Below are 16,096 nucleotides of genomic sequence, written 5' to 3'. Positions count from 1 at the left end.
TTCAGTGTAAAAGCCGGTGACTGAGAGGCAGGTATTGGGATACAGGAGACTGGTGGTGCTCCGGGCACTTCTCCAAGGAATATTCAGTTCATCGCGCTGAATGGAATAGCTCCAGTAAGAGACTGAGAGGTCCACTGCAACACTGCAAGGTTTCAGGGCACTTTCCAGGAATGAGGGGAATAACAGAACAATAATCTGAACCTGAGGGGATTGGCAGTGTGATGTACAGAATGCCAGGTTGTTCTGTGTGCTGATATCTTTGTTCGTCACTGATGTCTTATCTTTGTCCCCTTACGGAGTAGGAGATATCTTAGGAAATCTCACATTTCCGTCATAATGTGAAACATTTCTAGTGCAGATCTCAAGGGAAAGAAAAATTAAAATTTCTTTTCAAGGCGTAATTTTCTGGTTTTCCTCTGTACATAGTTTTTCTGCAAGTGTGTGCCTTATCTGAAGTTGTGCATCTAAGTCCTCATTGCAATAACACTTTCACTGCCCAGAAAGCTGCACAAAATTGTCCTTTTATGATACCATTGACCTTTGTTTTTGCAATCTGAAAAATAATTGTATATCTACACAATAGAGATGAAAATGAACTATGATAGAGCATCATTATTTTGATGAACTAACATGGACTTGGTTATGCAGCAGTGTTATAGTTTCCAAGTTATGGTGATCAAGATAAGAATCTGCCAATATTAATCTGCGCGCTTGTGGTGTTCATTCTCGGTGTTGTTCTGGTTCTTCTAAAGCTGTATGCTTAGCAGAGGTTACATTTTGGTTGCACTGCTTTGTTTACCAGTAAAACCTATCACAGCTAAAAGCTAAATGGCAAGGAGACAGGAGCTCGTGAAGAAGGTTTAGGTAGAATGCTACCAGAAACATAAAAGGATCCCACAGAGGTGGCTTTTTGCTTATAGAATGTTTCTTTTTAATTTCAGTCATTTTCTCCGGTAGACAGGATGCACTAAAACTAGCCATTGACTTCCGCGGGGTGGGGGGTGGGGTGGGAAAGAGCACAGATACTTCATTTATAATCTCAAATAATGCTCCCTTTATCCAAGGGCACTGATAGCTGGGTACCTTCAAGACTTAATAGCTGTAATGCATAAAAGTTGTGTGACAGTAGGAGCAGACTTAAGACAGCTCCTGTGTGCCATTGAAAATGGGAAAACTGGCTGCCTTCCTGGGGGGTTAGAAATCAAGTTGAATTCCTAACATTTTAAATTTTGAATCTCACTTCTCATCTATTAAATGTTCTTGAGGTTTCAACTTAGTTTAGGGCCCAATACCAAGCTTTTCTCTGTTCATGGAAAGACCCCGCCCACTGAGAGTATGTACAAAACACTTCCAACAGCAATAAAATTTGCCCACATTTTAATACTTGTTTTCATTATGATGTTTTCAGGTGTGTGAGACTATTAATCTGGTGAGTAGGTGCTTCCTGTTTGTCTTGTGGACCTTGTTTTTAAATGTTCCAGGTCATATCGCCAGGCGTATTTAATAAAGCTTTATCAGTTCTCCTACTTGTGACATTTGCTAAATGAGTGTTATCTCTCAGTAGGTGGCCTATTGTTCCGTTGATCATTCCACGTGTTGTATCAAGCCACAAAAAAGACATGGCAGTGTTCTAAAACTAAAGATAAATCCAGGAAAAACAAAGCACCTTGGGGCAGGAGGCTGCACAGTACTGACAGCTACCTGTGTCATGTTTCTGCAGCTTTTGCTGAGGCTGGTGACACAGGCAACAATCTGGACCTGTTCTTAAAGTTGAAATATATCCTGGAATAGTCAGAAAAAAGTAAATCTGCTGCTAGCTCGTAATATATGTTCTGTCTGTATTTGCTATATATTATTAAATGTAGTGCATATACTACTGGCTTGTTTACTCATCAGCTGTGTGATTCTTTCACAGAAATGCTCTAGTTCCTCAAACCTGTTTGAAAGAACAAGCTCTCTAAGTGATCTGGATGGCTACTGCCAAATTTTGTTGTTATACTAATCCACATGCATGTAAATCTACATGCATACTTTGTCATGTGAGTCTGTATACACCTGTGTCTGTGTTTTTCTGCTTAATGATTAGCACAGGATAGAAGCATGTCCCAGGTCTGGGTGCCAGCTTGTATGTACGTGAGCTCGGGGTGTTACTGGAGTGCTGCATGCTGACAGCTCACACGCACTGAGAAAGCCACGTTTCTGTGGCTCCACCAGATTTGCAGAGCTGGTAAAAGCCGAGCTGAAAAGACAGTCATGGAAACTGGTATGCTGAAGTCATTTGTCCTGTATAGCAGTGCTGGCTCTTTGAGAAGAAGCAGCTTGCTTTCTTGTAGTTTGATGAAAACAGAGTTTGTGAAAGAAAACACATGCTGCTTCGTGCCAGCATCCACACTGTATTAATAGTGGTTTCGTTGACACATCCAGAAGTATGCAATTGATCAGACCCCTGCAAAATGTTTGGGGTTAGCAGAAACATAGCACTGTTAAGTAGGAGTTAACCACAAAGCTGAGTAATTTTGAATGCTGCTGCTGGTGCAGTGACTGTGATCTCCCTGGCTGCAGGCAGATGGTGCTCTGTAACCTGGGATGGGATGTGTGTAAGGCTTCACACTATCGTTTCATCTGCAACACTTGCTTGGCCCCACAATCTGAGCGTTAGATCAGAGCTGATGGAAACCTGAACCCTTCATCGCTCTGCTTCCTTTCCTGGAGATGAGCACATTTGTGCATAGAGGGTAAATGAGCGACGTGTTTCAGGAAATAAAAGATATGTGTCTTCTGAGACTAGGCATATCTTTAAGACCCTGTCGGCTCTGCACGAAGTGTGTGAGCGCAGGCTGGGGTTGCGTTGCATCTGTGGGATGGTTGCAGCCTTCAGACATGCAGCCGGTTTTTAAGCTGGGCATTTTGCAGTGGCTTGTTTCACATAGCATATAAATTGCTCCCTGAAATTGTCCAGCATGTTACCATTGAAAACAGACTTGATGCATATTAGGCTTCGCTTATCCAAAACAAAGCTCTTGTGACTTATCTTTCTGAAATTACGCGGTTGATTAGGGTAGGGCTGATACATCCATCCGCTGTTAAGTTGTCCGATGCTTCTTGGTTGGTTTCAGTTGCCTGTTAGTTTGTTTGATGCTAACAGGTTGGGTGGACAGCGTACATGGCTGGCATCTCTCTCTAAGTGAGTACAGCTTTGGGAAAATATAGCACTAGTGACCACAGTAAAGTGCTATAGACAGTGATAAAGAGTTATTTTTTAAAGAGCTGAAATCAGAACATTTGCTTTGAAAATATAGACCAATTTGGAGCTTTGACCTTTTTTTTCTTTTATTATCATGATTCTTTGCCTTGCCCCCCCCCCCCCCCCCCCCCCCCGCCCATGAAAATTCACATGTATTTGAATTTTTGGTAATGAAAAAAGAAGGCACGCTTCTTACAGTAGTAGGAGAAACTTCCTGAGGCCTGGCAGTTGCATTTCCCCAGGATGATTTTGAAATCAGGTCTGAGGCAGAGCAGAGGCTGTCCCTGCGGCTGTTGTTTGTGACTGCTCCCTGAGGAGAGGGAAGGTAGCTGTTTAAAACGAATAAATAAAAAGGTGGCAAAGTTTTCCCTTTTTCCTAGTGCCTCACTCCCTTTTTATAGTTCAGAAGTGGAAGAGGAAGCCACTAGCACTGAAACTAAAAAAGCATGAGAGAGAATGTGGAATGGTGCAGGGGTGATGGCAGGTGACTGCTGCAGCAGGGCACGGCTGTGGGGAGGGAGGTGGAAAGCACATAGCTGTGTGTTAAATCCTAGCAGGTATGCACAGGAGGTTTAGAGGGATATCATGCAAAGAACCTCTACTCTCGTATTTCTTATAACTTTACTGGCTTTGTGATTCCTTTGTTTAATCTGCATGGGTATGTATGCGTGCATTCATAAAAAGTATTGTGTGCCCAAAAAGATAATGTGCTTTTTCATTGTTGTGATGAGAACCTGCAGCTGTGTCAATTGGGGCAGAGAACTGTTAGTGAAATCTGAGCTGTTCCTTTTCTCATTTGTTTGTTTTAATGGCAGTTGCTTTGTTTTCCTGTCTTAAATTCCAGCCCCAAAGTTTGTCAAATCATCACTTACACTGCAGCCTACCTCTTCCTCTTCATAGGTGTTTCCTTCAGATCTTGCTGAAGGATGTAGAGCAGGTCTAAAAATTCAGGCCTAAGTTCTCATATCTAAATCACATTTAGTAGATGTGAACAGAAGAAAGCTGCATCAGTATTGCTGCGTCCTTTCTATACCAAATCCAAAATAAGATGATGAGAATGGGATATCCATTATGACCCTTTCAGGGTCCACTGACTGGCTGAAAAGGGTCTTCATATTAAAAATTCACAATAAAAGTAGTCCGTTCACTTAAGTACTGCTGAATATTTCAGTCCTTGGAATTATACAGAAATAGTACCAAACTTGTCAGAAGTAGAATGTGGTTTTCCCTTTGCATTTATGTTAAGTGTAACACCTACCCTGAGTAGGAAGCTAATTCATGGGGTTTGTAGAGATTAGGTTGTTAACAATTTTCTACAGGACTTTGAACCTGTGAAGCGCTGTCTGGATGATGATTCCATCATTGTACTCTTCCAGCCATGAAACGGAGTCTAGGAGGAATGGGCCAGACTGGTTTGCTAGTTCTCTTCTCTGGGGGTAGTAATAGATGTGTCAGCATCTTCCCTAATGCCAAAGAAGCAATATCTGGCCACAAGTATTTGGTGTGGGATGCTGTGTGTTTGTGGGCGTGAAGGTCTCTTGTGCTGTCAGCCTGGAAAGAGCACAGTAATACATTTCAGGAGTTTTTCCGGAAGGAAAAAAAAAAAAAAAAAGGAAAGAAGTAGCAAGATTGAAACAGATCCATGTGAATGAAAACCCTTAAAATAGATAGAATGCTGACTTGGTGGAGTTCTGATGTCAGCCTTCACTTCCTTTAGTAGTAACAAGGGGAAAAAAATTGGCAAACAATTCCCCCTTCGGTTTATCTTGTTACTTAGGCACACAGGCTTTCACCTTTAATCCTTGCTAGATTCTCTGTAGTTGCAGTGAAGTACGGAGATATAGTCTTGGCTTTGGTGCCCTCTTGTGGTGTAATGCATTGGCCTCGTTACACTTTCAACATGTACACTAATATTAATGAGTATGCTGAATATTAATTGTTACTGCTCCAAGCAACAGCGTATGTCACTTAGCTCGAAGTGAATGAGTACTTCTGGGAATGTCAGACTCTGTCCAGAGATTCTCAGCTACCTCTGCCTTAACTGAACCCACTCATGTCCATGTTCCAGTGACTGAGGAAGTCTTATAGGTAGAATGGCTGGACGCTTGGGCAAAATGTGGTACGTTTCAAACATCTGGCTCATCCTTGTGCTCTCCTGCCTCATCGGTACACCTCTTTTCTATTAAGAGGAGCAAAAGTTAGAGATACAAGCTCAAACAAGAAGGCTTTTGAGATAAATCAGACACAGCTATATATTTATACTTTGCCTATGAAAAGGTAAATTTTCTTATGTGTATTTATGTATGTGGTATTTTTATCCTATTAACTTCAGTTTATTATCACTACTTACTGCTTTGAGTTTTGTACCCGATTACTTACAAGCTGCTTCTTCACAATTCTGTAATGCATTCACAATATCCTTTGTATATGCGTACACTACACTTGTGTGTGCTGCATTTTGAAGCAGGCGTTTTATAATGTCAGTCACATTATAATAACACAATATTTTTGCTTTCTTGAGTACTTAGCCTTTCAAAAGATTCACCCAATTAAATTCTTGCTGCTGTGAAAGAAGGTTAAGGCTCCAGGTGGCTTCAGCTGAGCCATGCCAATTTTCAGTCGCTAACGTCCTGTTTTGGTATATACCTCATGAATTCGGATTTATTTATTGTCATTTCTCTTTTGGGGGGTCAGTTGGCTGAGATAAAACCTAGCTGATAATCATTTCAGAGGTCTGTAAGGGGTGGTCAATTTAGTTACTGTTTTTTGCAGCATGCTTCTGTCAAATGCAAAGGATTGGTGCAGAAGGAGTTGCTTGGGCAGGGGAACGAACCTTTCTATTCACTTTCTCTTTCTGCGATGGTTGTTTTGAAATTTTATTTAAAAAATTGAATCAACCCCAAGTTATGTTTCAAATGCTAAATATCAGACTTTGTTTACCTGGGGCTTTCAGGGAAATGGTTGTTATACAAGGTGGTGTGGGCAAAGCGTATTAAGCTCTGGCTTAGTTGGGATTTCTTTTTGCAGTTTGATAGAATTTGCAAGAGCAAAAGGCAAATATTTGAAGCAATTGGTGGGGAAGTGTGTAATTCAGCCATAGAAGCAGTTAGAACAGGCACAAACAAGGAATGCTGTTATCTGGGGTTGGACAAGTCTCAGAGGTAGGTAAATGATAAGTCTCTTGTACAGTTTTAATTTGGTAATTTTCAACCCAAAAACTGTCTGAAGAGACGTAAGCTATGTAAGATGAAGCAGGAGCACCCAGGTTACTAGCTGTGTTTAAGATAATGTAATATCAATGTCATTTCTGTGTGTACAGATAATTAGTGATAGAATAAATATTTGTCCTCCTAGATTTTTATTAGACTCATTACACGTTTATTGTTATTTATATATATATATAAATATAAATTTCTTTTTTACAGTTTCCTTATTGTGCTGATATGCCTTATCTTCAGTGTGCTTTCGACAATTGAACAGTATGCAGCTCTTGCTACGGGGACGTTATTTTGGATGGTATGTATTAACGTGACTGCATGTTTGTTCTTGCTATATTTGTTCAGGAGATCAGAATTTACACATTAAAAGCAACATTTTTTATGGTTTACTTGCCATAAAGTTCTGTTTTTTCCCTAATGAGTCCCAGAAGCACCAGAAGTCATAATAGCATAAAACCCCACTTTTACCATATATATGGTCTATACTGAGGTTGTCTATATTGTGTCCAATGTGCAAGGTTGTTCTAATTAAGCTTGAATCCCTTGCATTGATCAGAGTAATCCGTCATTCAGCCATACCAAAGACTAGATACCTGAACATAGGGAGAGAAAAAAATTGCAATTTCTTTCTTTTAGCAAAACTCTGATCCAGCTTTCTTTCACAAATGCATAACTGGTATGTTTTTTATTGACTTTGGAGTTAAGACAACTTGTTCTACCTGTCCAATACACTTTTTCTTCAGTAGAGAAAACTTAGTTACCTTTTCTTTGTTTCATTAGTGCTACAGCAGGTATGTATCAAGAAATGTTCCAAGAGTATTGCTGTGCTGCCAATTTAGACTTCATTTGAGAACCTTAGTTTTGAAGTCTGTTAGACGTGATTTTAAGCACAAAAAAATGCTTGATTTGTTGTACCTCAGTGGTAAGTGAGGTCCCCCTGATAAATCATCGATTTCTTTGTATTTGTAAATAAATGACCGTTATTTACTCATGAAAACATTTACTGCATTGAGAAAATAACTAGCAATACAAATGTTTGTTCAAAATAGTTCTTGTAGCTGTGCATCAGTAATATCGTTATATATATCATTAGTGTGAAAAGGCTCACTTAAAACATCAATTATAATAAATTGTTTCAAACTATCTGTTCAATATGTGAAGATTTTAGACTACATTTTGAATATTGTAAGTACAAATGCATATTACGTTAGATTTAGTGTCAAGCACACATCTTTCTATGGAATGTATCTTCATGCTTACTTATACCTTACAAGTTAGTTAAAAATATTGTATATAGTTTAGTTGCCAGCTTAATGGAGTCTACATTTGTATTTCTCCAACCAGTACCTTACTTGTTTTGTGGCATGCCATTTCCTTTTTGTACTTTTTTTAAGGGCTTTTTTTTAACCCTAAGTAGTAGTTGTGGATACTTCTGCTAATTTCTGATTAATTTCACTTGTGATAAAATCTCAGTGAGACACTCATCTTTGTAATGTATTATAATATTTTAGTTGAAACATTGCGTTCTTTGAGTGAAATAACTTCTAGTGGCAACATAGCCAGTGGTGTTGTGTGGTTTTTTCCTTCTCACATGATTTCATGAGCAAAATCATGGAACTCATTTTGTCTGTTCATAGCAGGTACTGTTTTTTTTTTTTTTTCTTTCTAAGGAGTATGAATCAATGTTCCTGTTCTATATCACTTAAAAACTATGGTGAATTTTTAACATGAAATCCTACTGTTACAGTTTCTTGGAAATTCAGCTGTTGTATGTTTATTCAGTGTTGGCGCATATAGGTATTCTTTTCCTAAAGGATTAACTGTGGTGATTTTCAAGAAACTTAAGACGATTGCCAGTGATCCACTGATTCAAAGCAGTAGATGGGCCAACATGCTCTTTGCTTTATCCAGTCTTGATGGGACTTTCAAAGGAGTTGTGGCACCTTGCAAAACAAAATAAAAACGTCAGAATCTGGTTTCTATTAGCTTCTACCTAGTAAAATTTCCTATACTGTTCTTATTTCAAGGTTTTCATGCTTCAGTGACATAGTCATACAAGATACTATAATTATATGAAAGCAAGGTCTAAAAGGGTTGCTGAGATTATATGTATATATTGGCTCTTTTTTGTTCTGGAGCTGTTTATTATTAAAATATTGCAATATCATCTCCTACTACCAAAGCAGGAAATTGAAGATATGTTATCAATAATTTTAAGTATTTTAAATTGGATCTATTTTTCGTAACAATAAGAGAACTGCAAACTTAACATTGGAAAAATAAACAAGGGTAAGTTGGTGTTCCCATTGGTGTTCCAATTTTAGACAAAAAGTTTACAATTAGCTGTTGAATCTTTCTCTACTTGTCACCACACTTCACAAGGCAAAGAGCCTTGATGAAAGCTATACCTAAATGCAGTTGTAATGGGAGATTAGGAGAGAATTGGCCTTTTGTTAGCTTCCAGAATGCAGTGAAAACTGTTTAAATTTGCATGTGTTTATTTTATCTTTTTTTCACTAGATGGTGCTGTTGGAGGGGTTTGACTACAGTTACTCGTTGGCAATTGCCCAGCGTGAGCTGGAGTCTGAGCCAAGACTCTGAAAGGATCATCATTTTGAAGGGTATATGTACACTTGGCCCATTTAAAAGAGTGGTGCGGGAGAGCTTTTGCCATGACTCATAAAGAGAATGTGGTATATCTCTGTAAAAATTGATTTTGAGACTACAATATTTAAACTATGGAAAAAAGTAATTCTGAGATGTATGTTCCCAGAGAGGCCATATTTTTCTTTTATTTTCATAAGCAAGGATTTTATGGTGCCAGAACACAGCAGAATGCTGTTATCTCAGCATGATCTAAGAAAATCCAAGTGCCTGATCCAAGGGGATTAAATATTCTGCTGAACCAAGGGATATTTAGTGTGCCTGAAAAAGCTATTTTCTTGTAGGAATCTCATTTCAATATTGATTCCAACAAAAAAAAAAAAAAGTAACAGTATGTTTTTATGATGAAAGTATAAGCTCTTTCCAGCTTTTTGTTTTCTGAGTTCCTTTTCTACTTTAGAGTACGTCTTAGTGAAGAGGTTAAACAGTTTTTAAACATTCAAAAGGCCTTCAGTAAAGAAAAAAGGTAATTTTTCGTGGTTATTTGTCTTATTAGCTTTGAAATAATTCCTACAGCTGAGAGAGAGTGGCACAGAACTGAGGCCTACAAGATATCTAGATTTAATTTCTTGCTTTAATATAAGCTTTTGTTTGAATAGGAGCATTGCTTTTTGTTTGCTGGCATTTTAAGTGCTCTGTATGAAAGAAAGGGAAACATACTTACAGCTCTTGACTCTGAAGGTAGTCTTCACAAAGAACAAATTGTTCAAAATGGTCCCAGCATTTACCTTCTGATTATCTTTGTGGTTTGAGAAGGCCAAGGCTTGCAATCTGGACATTGATAGTTGTTCTTATTTTCATTATTTTGAAAAATTGAATAAAGCATTGCCTGTATAGGTTGCCCAGGTAATAGGCATTACAGGCTGCATCTAACAACTGATGCAGTCTCTCTGAAGAGCAGCTCTGGATGAGAAAGCTCTCAGTTTAAGCAGTGCTTTACATCCATCCTGAACAGGTCTGAGGGATTCAAATCAGATGCTCGTAAAGTGGAAAGAAGATGGTCTGTTAGGGGCAGCTGAACCAATTTAATGAAATGGGTTTAAAAGCAAACAAATAAAGCCAAGCCCCTTGTTATTGTTTGGTGTAGCTGAGTACTGAGAAGCTGAACAACGCCAGGAAGGAATGAAGAGGTAATATGTAAGGAAAATATGCTAAGACCAGTGAAGGAAAGATGAGCATTTTTTTTTCTTTTACATGTACTGTGAGTCAATTGTAGAGGGGAGGTATAGTTTTCCTTTAAAATCTGTAGAGGGCAGCATTGGACCATGCTGCGCCCCATTTGGGGTAGCTGAATTCAGATATTGGATGGTGTCCTGAAGTAGGTAAAAATATCCTTTTGGAAGAAGTGAACTATTAATAAAGGGATGGTTTTTCACATGGGTTTGGGGAATTTTATACGAGTAATAAACAAAAATAATTCTCCTGGGGGAGAGAGAGGTTGAAGAGAAGGGTTGTATAAATGTTGCCACCAGAGACAACTCTCACCACTTTGTGGCTACAACCACAAAGTTCATGTTGTTTGGCCTGATTTCTCATCATCCGGATAGCTGTAAGGAAAATGTGAGAACAATTAAAGCTTTCAGTGAAATGAATTGGACATACATTTGCATGGAGGAGAAAGAAACAGATACTAAACTTCTAAGCACACCGAAAGATTTCCAGTATGCTTATATGCTTCCAGATAGGCTCTTGCCATCGTCTTCGGTGTTTCCTTTGCAGTGGGGAAAAAAAAATCGTTTGGCTAACCTTCTTTATAGTTACCATTGAAAATTATTTTTAGATTTATATGGTACAAATAACCAGTGATTTATAGAGAAGAAAACACTTCTACATATCTTGCATACATTTCTTCTAGCAGGTTCAAAATGTGCCAGGCTTGAATTCTAATTTTAGTCTGCTACAATGGAGCTTGGATTTGATAAAGATAGGTTTGGATGCAGAAAATTGATTACTTCCATTTCTTCCTGTTGTAAGAACTATGTAAAACAAAAAATATTTTCTTGGCCTTCAGTACCTGGAGTTCTCTGGTGCTGTATCTGAACATAGTCATTTAAAATAAAGCCTGCAACTAAATCACTGTGAGCGAAGGAATCAGAATTTGGCATTTCTCTACCTAACACTTTGGGATGAGATGACTACGAAGCACCAAGCATTAACTGGGTCTCAGTCTCTGAACACAGGCTCTGGAAAGTGTGACCTTCCTCAAGCTTGATGGGGAGCTGGCGACAGATTGCAGGCCAGCATAAACCAATGGTGATGGATTGGTGCTGTCTGCTGGCTACTTGGTGGCCTGCATGATCCGACATGGTGATATCCCTTGCTGGCAGCATGAGGGTATTGGCCAAAATCTGAAATGAACACAGTGCCAAATTATCGTTTTGCTCTGAGTAAGCCTCCCTAGCTTTTCATACACAAATTACAGTAGCCTGAGAGTCTTCAAAAAACACTGCTTTTGTATTGCGTGTAGTATGTTGAAAAATAGGGAGATACATGTTCCAGAGTTGTTGGTAGTTCACCTGTTCCTCAAGAGCTTGTGTTTATTCTCATAAGTCAAGTAGTATGGCCAGGTTTTGTTTATTTTTTTTAGTACATCTACACTCCAATAAAATCTGTTCAAAGGTATGTCTAAGAATATAACATCACTAAAAAAAAAAAGAATGTTTTATTAATTTTTAAATTTTGTTTGCTTTTGTCAAGCTTTCTACTTCAGGGTTAAAGTTTGTTGAAGCTTTTCTGGGGTGTAAATCCATGTCAAGCTCAGAACGTTTGCTTGTTAACTCTAGAAGAAACACGATAAACTTTTTTGCTCAAATTTATACATGTTTTTTGCTACTTAATATTTTAGTAAACAAACAGATGAATACAAATGCCATCTTGAGGGGGGAGAAAAATAGAACTATGAAATACTGGTGCACAGTGCAGCCAAGCAGTGAAAAGAAAGATTTTTAAATTTAGGATTTATCTGGATTAGTGTGTAATGTTTGCAGTGACAGGTGTTTCCTTTATGCCTTGCCCAAATGTCTGGAAAGTAGTTTGTCATTAAGTGCTACATTCAGTGTGTATCTCAATTTCAGTATAACTGGAGGGTCTATGGCTTTGTTAGGTCCTTGTTTTCACATCTGACCTCAGCCAGCTGGAGTCTATTGTTTTAAGCGTAATGTAACAGCTGACATAACATAACGGATATCAAGCTGAAAAGCTGAAACAGTGCAGTGAACTGATGCAGAGGGAGGGGAAAGTTGGGAGGGAGGGAGAGGGGCAAAACTAGCTTCATGATTCAAAGTGGAAACTTGCTGCCTTGTTTTCCCTGGGGGAATTAGCTAGGAAATAATGGGATGAGTCTGAAGTTCTATTAGCAATTGATTACATATGATAGACTACTGAGGCAGGTTTGAGTTTGCCAGCTGTCCCTGGCTGGTGGCTCTTGAATTGCTTTAAGTGGCCCTCAGTAGGCAAAACTGGAACAAACTCTGCAGGTGTGGTGTAATTGTAGTGCAGAACAGCAGCATGTACCAATGTCTTGCGAGAAAGGAGGTTCCCAGAGTTGGAAGAGAGAAAACAACTTAAACAAATGGAATGGATTAAGAATTTTATTTTGCAGTGTTGGATTACGTGGTTTCAATTAACTGGCTCGAAAAAGCAAAAGCAACTGGACTACCTCTTAACTTTCTTAGCTGCTGCTAAAGTAAGCTTATATGAGTTCCTTTTCTAAAAACTTTGTTCTCGACTTGTGAGTTTAGTAGGAAGGCACATCTTTGTGTTGACCACTGATCAGTACTGGAAGGATAAGGCGTAAATGAATGTTCTGTTAGAAACTTGCCTCAGCCGTGAAAAAAGTGACAAATACATGACACTGTCCACAGAACAGGAACAAGAAGGTACAGGGATCTCCCTATTATTTCTTCATATAGCTATACTTAGAGAAGCATCAAAACATATTTCTATTTTTAGCAACAATTAGAAAAAATATCTCTGGCTGGATTGCATTCATATTGAGTAGAGCATCTGGCAGCTCCACCCTACTGAAAGTTCATTCCATGTTTTTAGGAGGGAAAAAAAAAAAGAGGCCAGGACTCTATGCTGTAGTTTGTTTTTTTTTTTTTTTTTTTTTTTTTTTTTAAGTATATGGGCATAGGCAACCAAATTAGGTCCTACATTTATAAGTGAAGTTTTTATGGCTCGAGACTTGCAATTATGCAGTATGTTTAACTCTGTGTATATGAGTAGTCATAATGACTTCAGCGGAGCTTCCTGTGCGTATAAATATTAACGGGATCAGGGTGTATTAGGAAAGGTTTCATGAACAGTATCTGCTTGTACTTAGGGATACCCTAGGAAGCACAAGAGTTTGATTTATGTAACTGCAAGCTGTGTTTGTCACACATCTAATGTTTTAAGTTTATTTTTATCTAATTTACTTTTATTTTGATAGTATAAAAAAACATGCAGACTGAAGCATCAGCTCTACCAGGCTTGTCTTGCGCAGAGTTTCTAGGGACCCAACACCAGTAGAGATGTCCTAGAGCTTCTGCATTGCCCAGCAATGCCAAATGTTCATTTCAGAGACCTCTACCTTGGTGTATTGCTAGCATCAGGTATTTCCACCTAACCCATCAAATATCAACACGTTTTCAAAGTGATGGGAAGCCAGGAATTGTTATTAGCTCTCAGAAACAGCAGGACTTCAAAGAACTAACAAAATAAACAAAATGCCTGTTCTCACACCCGGTCTGTGACAGCAAGCTATGTACTTCCTCACTTTGATGGTTTCCCTTATGTTAATGACATTGGGGCTGTCTGATGTGTGCTGAAGTAGACAGAGAATGTCTAGCAGCTGTCCATGGATCCATGTGGCATTTGAGTTTTCAGGTGGGCCTAATTAGTATTTAACTGAGAAAAGTTACTGGTTCTAAAAGCTAGAGGCAGCTACAGTAGCTCTGGTGGTTTCTTTTAGTTGTGGTCCCTGCACTAACCATTCAAGTAGCAAATGTCAGCAGCACCTTTTGTAACAGATACAGCAGCACTGAAATAGTACAAATGATCTCTTAATGCAGCTCTGAGCTAGGAAACTCAGGAAGGGGAGTGAAAAAGAGCTCCAGCCCTTTGCTTATGTGTTTTTCTTTTAGTTTAATTCCTTGTTTCCACATATGTTTTCCACATATATACTCATATTTAATTTCTTTCCCCTCCAACATCCCTTTAACATCCTTATTGAAGTGCCTTTCACAAACTTTCTTGTTTTTGTCAGCTTGACAGGATGTGTTTACACCTGGAATGCCTGCAAAATCAATTGATTTACTCATCGTTTATCCCTCTGCAGCTATTTCCCATGTAAAGATGAGAAAGGACATCTGCTATAGAGGTAATCTGACTATTCCATGGCTCCCTGCAGCAGAGCAGGTACAGCATATTTAGGAGGCTGTTTCGGTTGTAATGTTGCAGATCAGTTTATACACATTGTATTGTGATTCAAGTGAGTGGCCTCCACCTGGTCTGCAGGCAAGGAGTTTGACACCTACCTTCTAGGAGCTGTTCCAAGCCATTGATTTAGTATATGAAGCTAAGAATGAGTTATATTTAGTGGCAAGGGAAAATGGAGGAGAGAAAATTAAATATTTACCAATCTTACTTCTGTAATGCCTTGCAAACATGAACATACTTAACCTTGCAGCATTCTTGGGAGGTGAGTATTAGCAGTTCTACAAGTAAAATTGGGTGACCCGTAGTTTTTCCACCATAGCTTGGCTCTGTGAGATTAAACCAATGGAGAATTCAGGCTGCACATTCAAGAATGGGTTTCAGCCTGCATAAGCTGGCACTTGCCACCCAAAGAAATGGTTCTGCTGCTCCATTCCTTGTGCCAACACAAGCATTTGTGCAGCTATGTTGTAAGCTGCCTTGGAGAACCGTATGGGTTCAAACTAACCTTTTTTTTGGCCAGATGAGATTGCTGCTTTTGGCAGCAGTGCTGGCTTAAAGTGTTTGTGGAACTACAGTGTAAGATTTCTTAGCTTTTGATAGTTAAAAGCGTGATGGAAACTTTATCTGCAACAAAATTTGCAAGCAGACTTGTGTGCTATCCTTCTGAGAAAAGATATTATTGTTGTTTACATTACAGTCCATTCAAAGGGCCCTGCGTGTAGGATGAAGTATAGCACCTAGTAGAGCGCCCACACACTCTAAAAGATAGTTCCTACCCTTATGGACCTTGCAGTCTAAACAGACAAAGTGGTGAAAAGGTGAGCGGAAGGAAGTATGAATAGCTTCTTGCACAGCCAGGCACTGAAGCAGAGAAAGAATAAACTTACCAGAGTCCCACTTTGGGCCTGCTCCAAGTGTTCAGGTTCTGTGATGGGCCTCAGCAGCCATAACACTGAAGAAAAGACATTTTAAATTTCTTGTCTCATTTCTTAGTTTAGGACCTGTCACTATGAAAGCTTCTTTAATATGACAGCTGAGATTTTGGCCCTGTTTTCACATACTTAAGTCTGTTAGTGCCTTTCTTTTATTGATTTGACTAAATAGTTAAGTAGCTTTTTATGTCTACTTTGCATCTGTTTTGTAGCAGGACAGCAGGATATCAGCCTGACAGCTGATTGTGACAGACTTGATTGAAATTAATTTTATCCTATAGGTTTAGGCATGTCTACTATAATCTAGAGCCAGTTATCGAACTTGAATTGGCAGCTCAGCTGTGTCTACAAACAAAAGCTGTTTTGTTCCAACTCAGCTAGAACAGACAGGGCTGTAGGTAGGGTTGCAGAAGCATGTCTTTCTGGAAGAACTTAAGAAGTAGTCATCTGCTAGCTCTTCACTGCTGCCCCACTGTGGGGTTTTGCTCTGCCTAGAAATGGATTGTGTTGCTTTGACATTCATAGTGCTGCAGTGTATAGTTGACCCAGAAAGCTTTGTTTAACAGCAGAGCTGGTTAAAACCAGTTTAGTCACATTGAAGAAGGCGAATGAGCACT

At 39.0% G+C, this 16,096-nt stretch overlaps 1 protein-coding gene across 7 annotated transcripts in view; it reads left to right on the top strand.

Moving 5' to 3' along the window:
• KCNQ1 (potassium voltage-gated channel subfamily Q member 1) overlaps window positions 1–16,096 on the top strand; it is a 408,236-nt gene that overhangs the window by 103,386 nt on the left and 288,754 nt on the right. For all 7 annotated transcript variants that reach the window (XR_010831793.1, XR_010831794.1, XM_066997896.1 and 4 more), the window contains exon 2: window positions 6,670–6,760. Coding sequence is in view for 5 of the 7 variants with exons in the window: in XM_066997896.1 (XP_066853997.1) it covers window positions 6,670–6,760 (91 nt within the window). In the remaining 2 variants the exon portion in view is untranslated. The remainder of the gene's footprint in view (window positions 1–6,669; window positions 6,761–16,096) is intronic.

Source organism: Anser cygnoides, chromosome 5 (assembly GCF_040182565.1).
Source record: "Anser cygnoides isolate HZ-2024a breed goose chromosome 5, Taihu_goose_T2T_genome, whole genome shotgun sequence".
Classification (NCBI taxonomy): Eukaryota; Metazoa; Chordata; class Aves; order Anseriformes; family Anatidae; genus Anser; species Anser cygnoides.
Note: the sequence above shows the minus strand (reverse complement) of the source record. Positions and strands in the feature narration are given on the sequence as shown.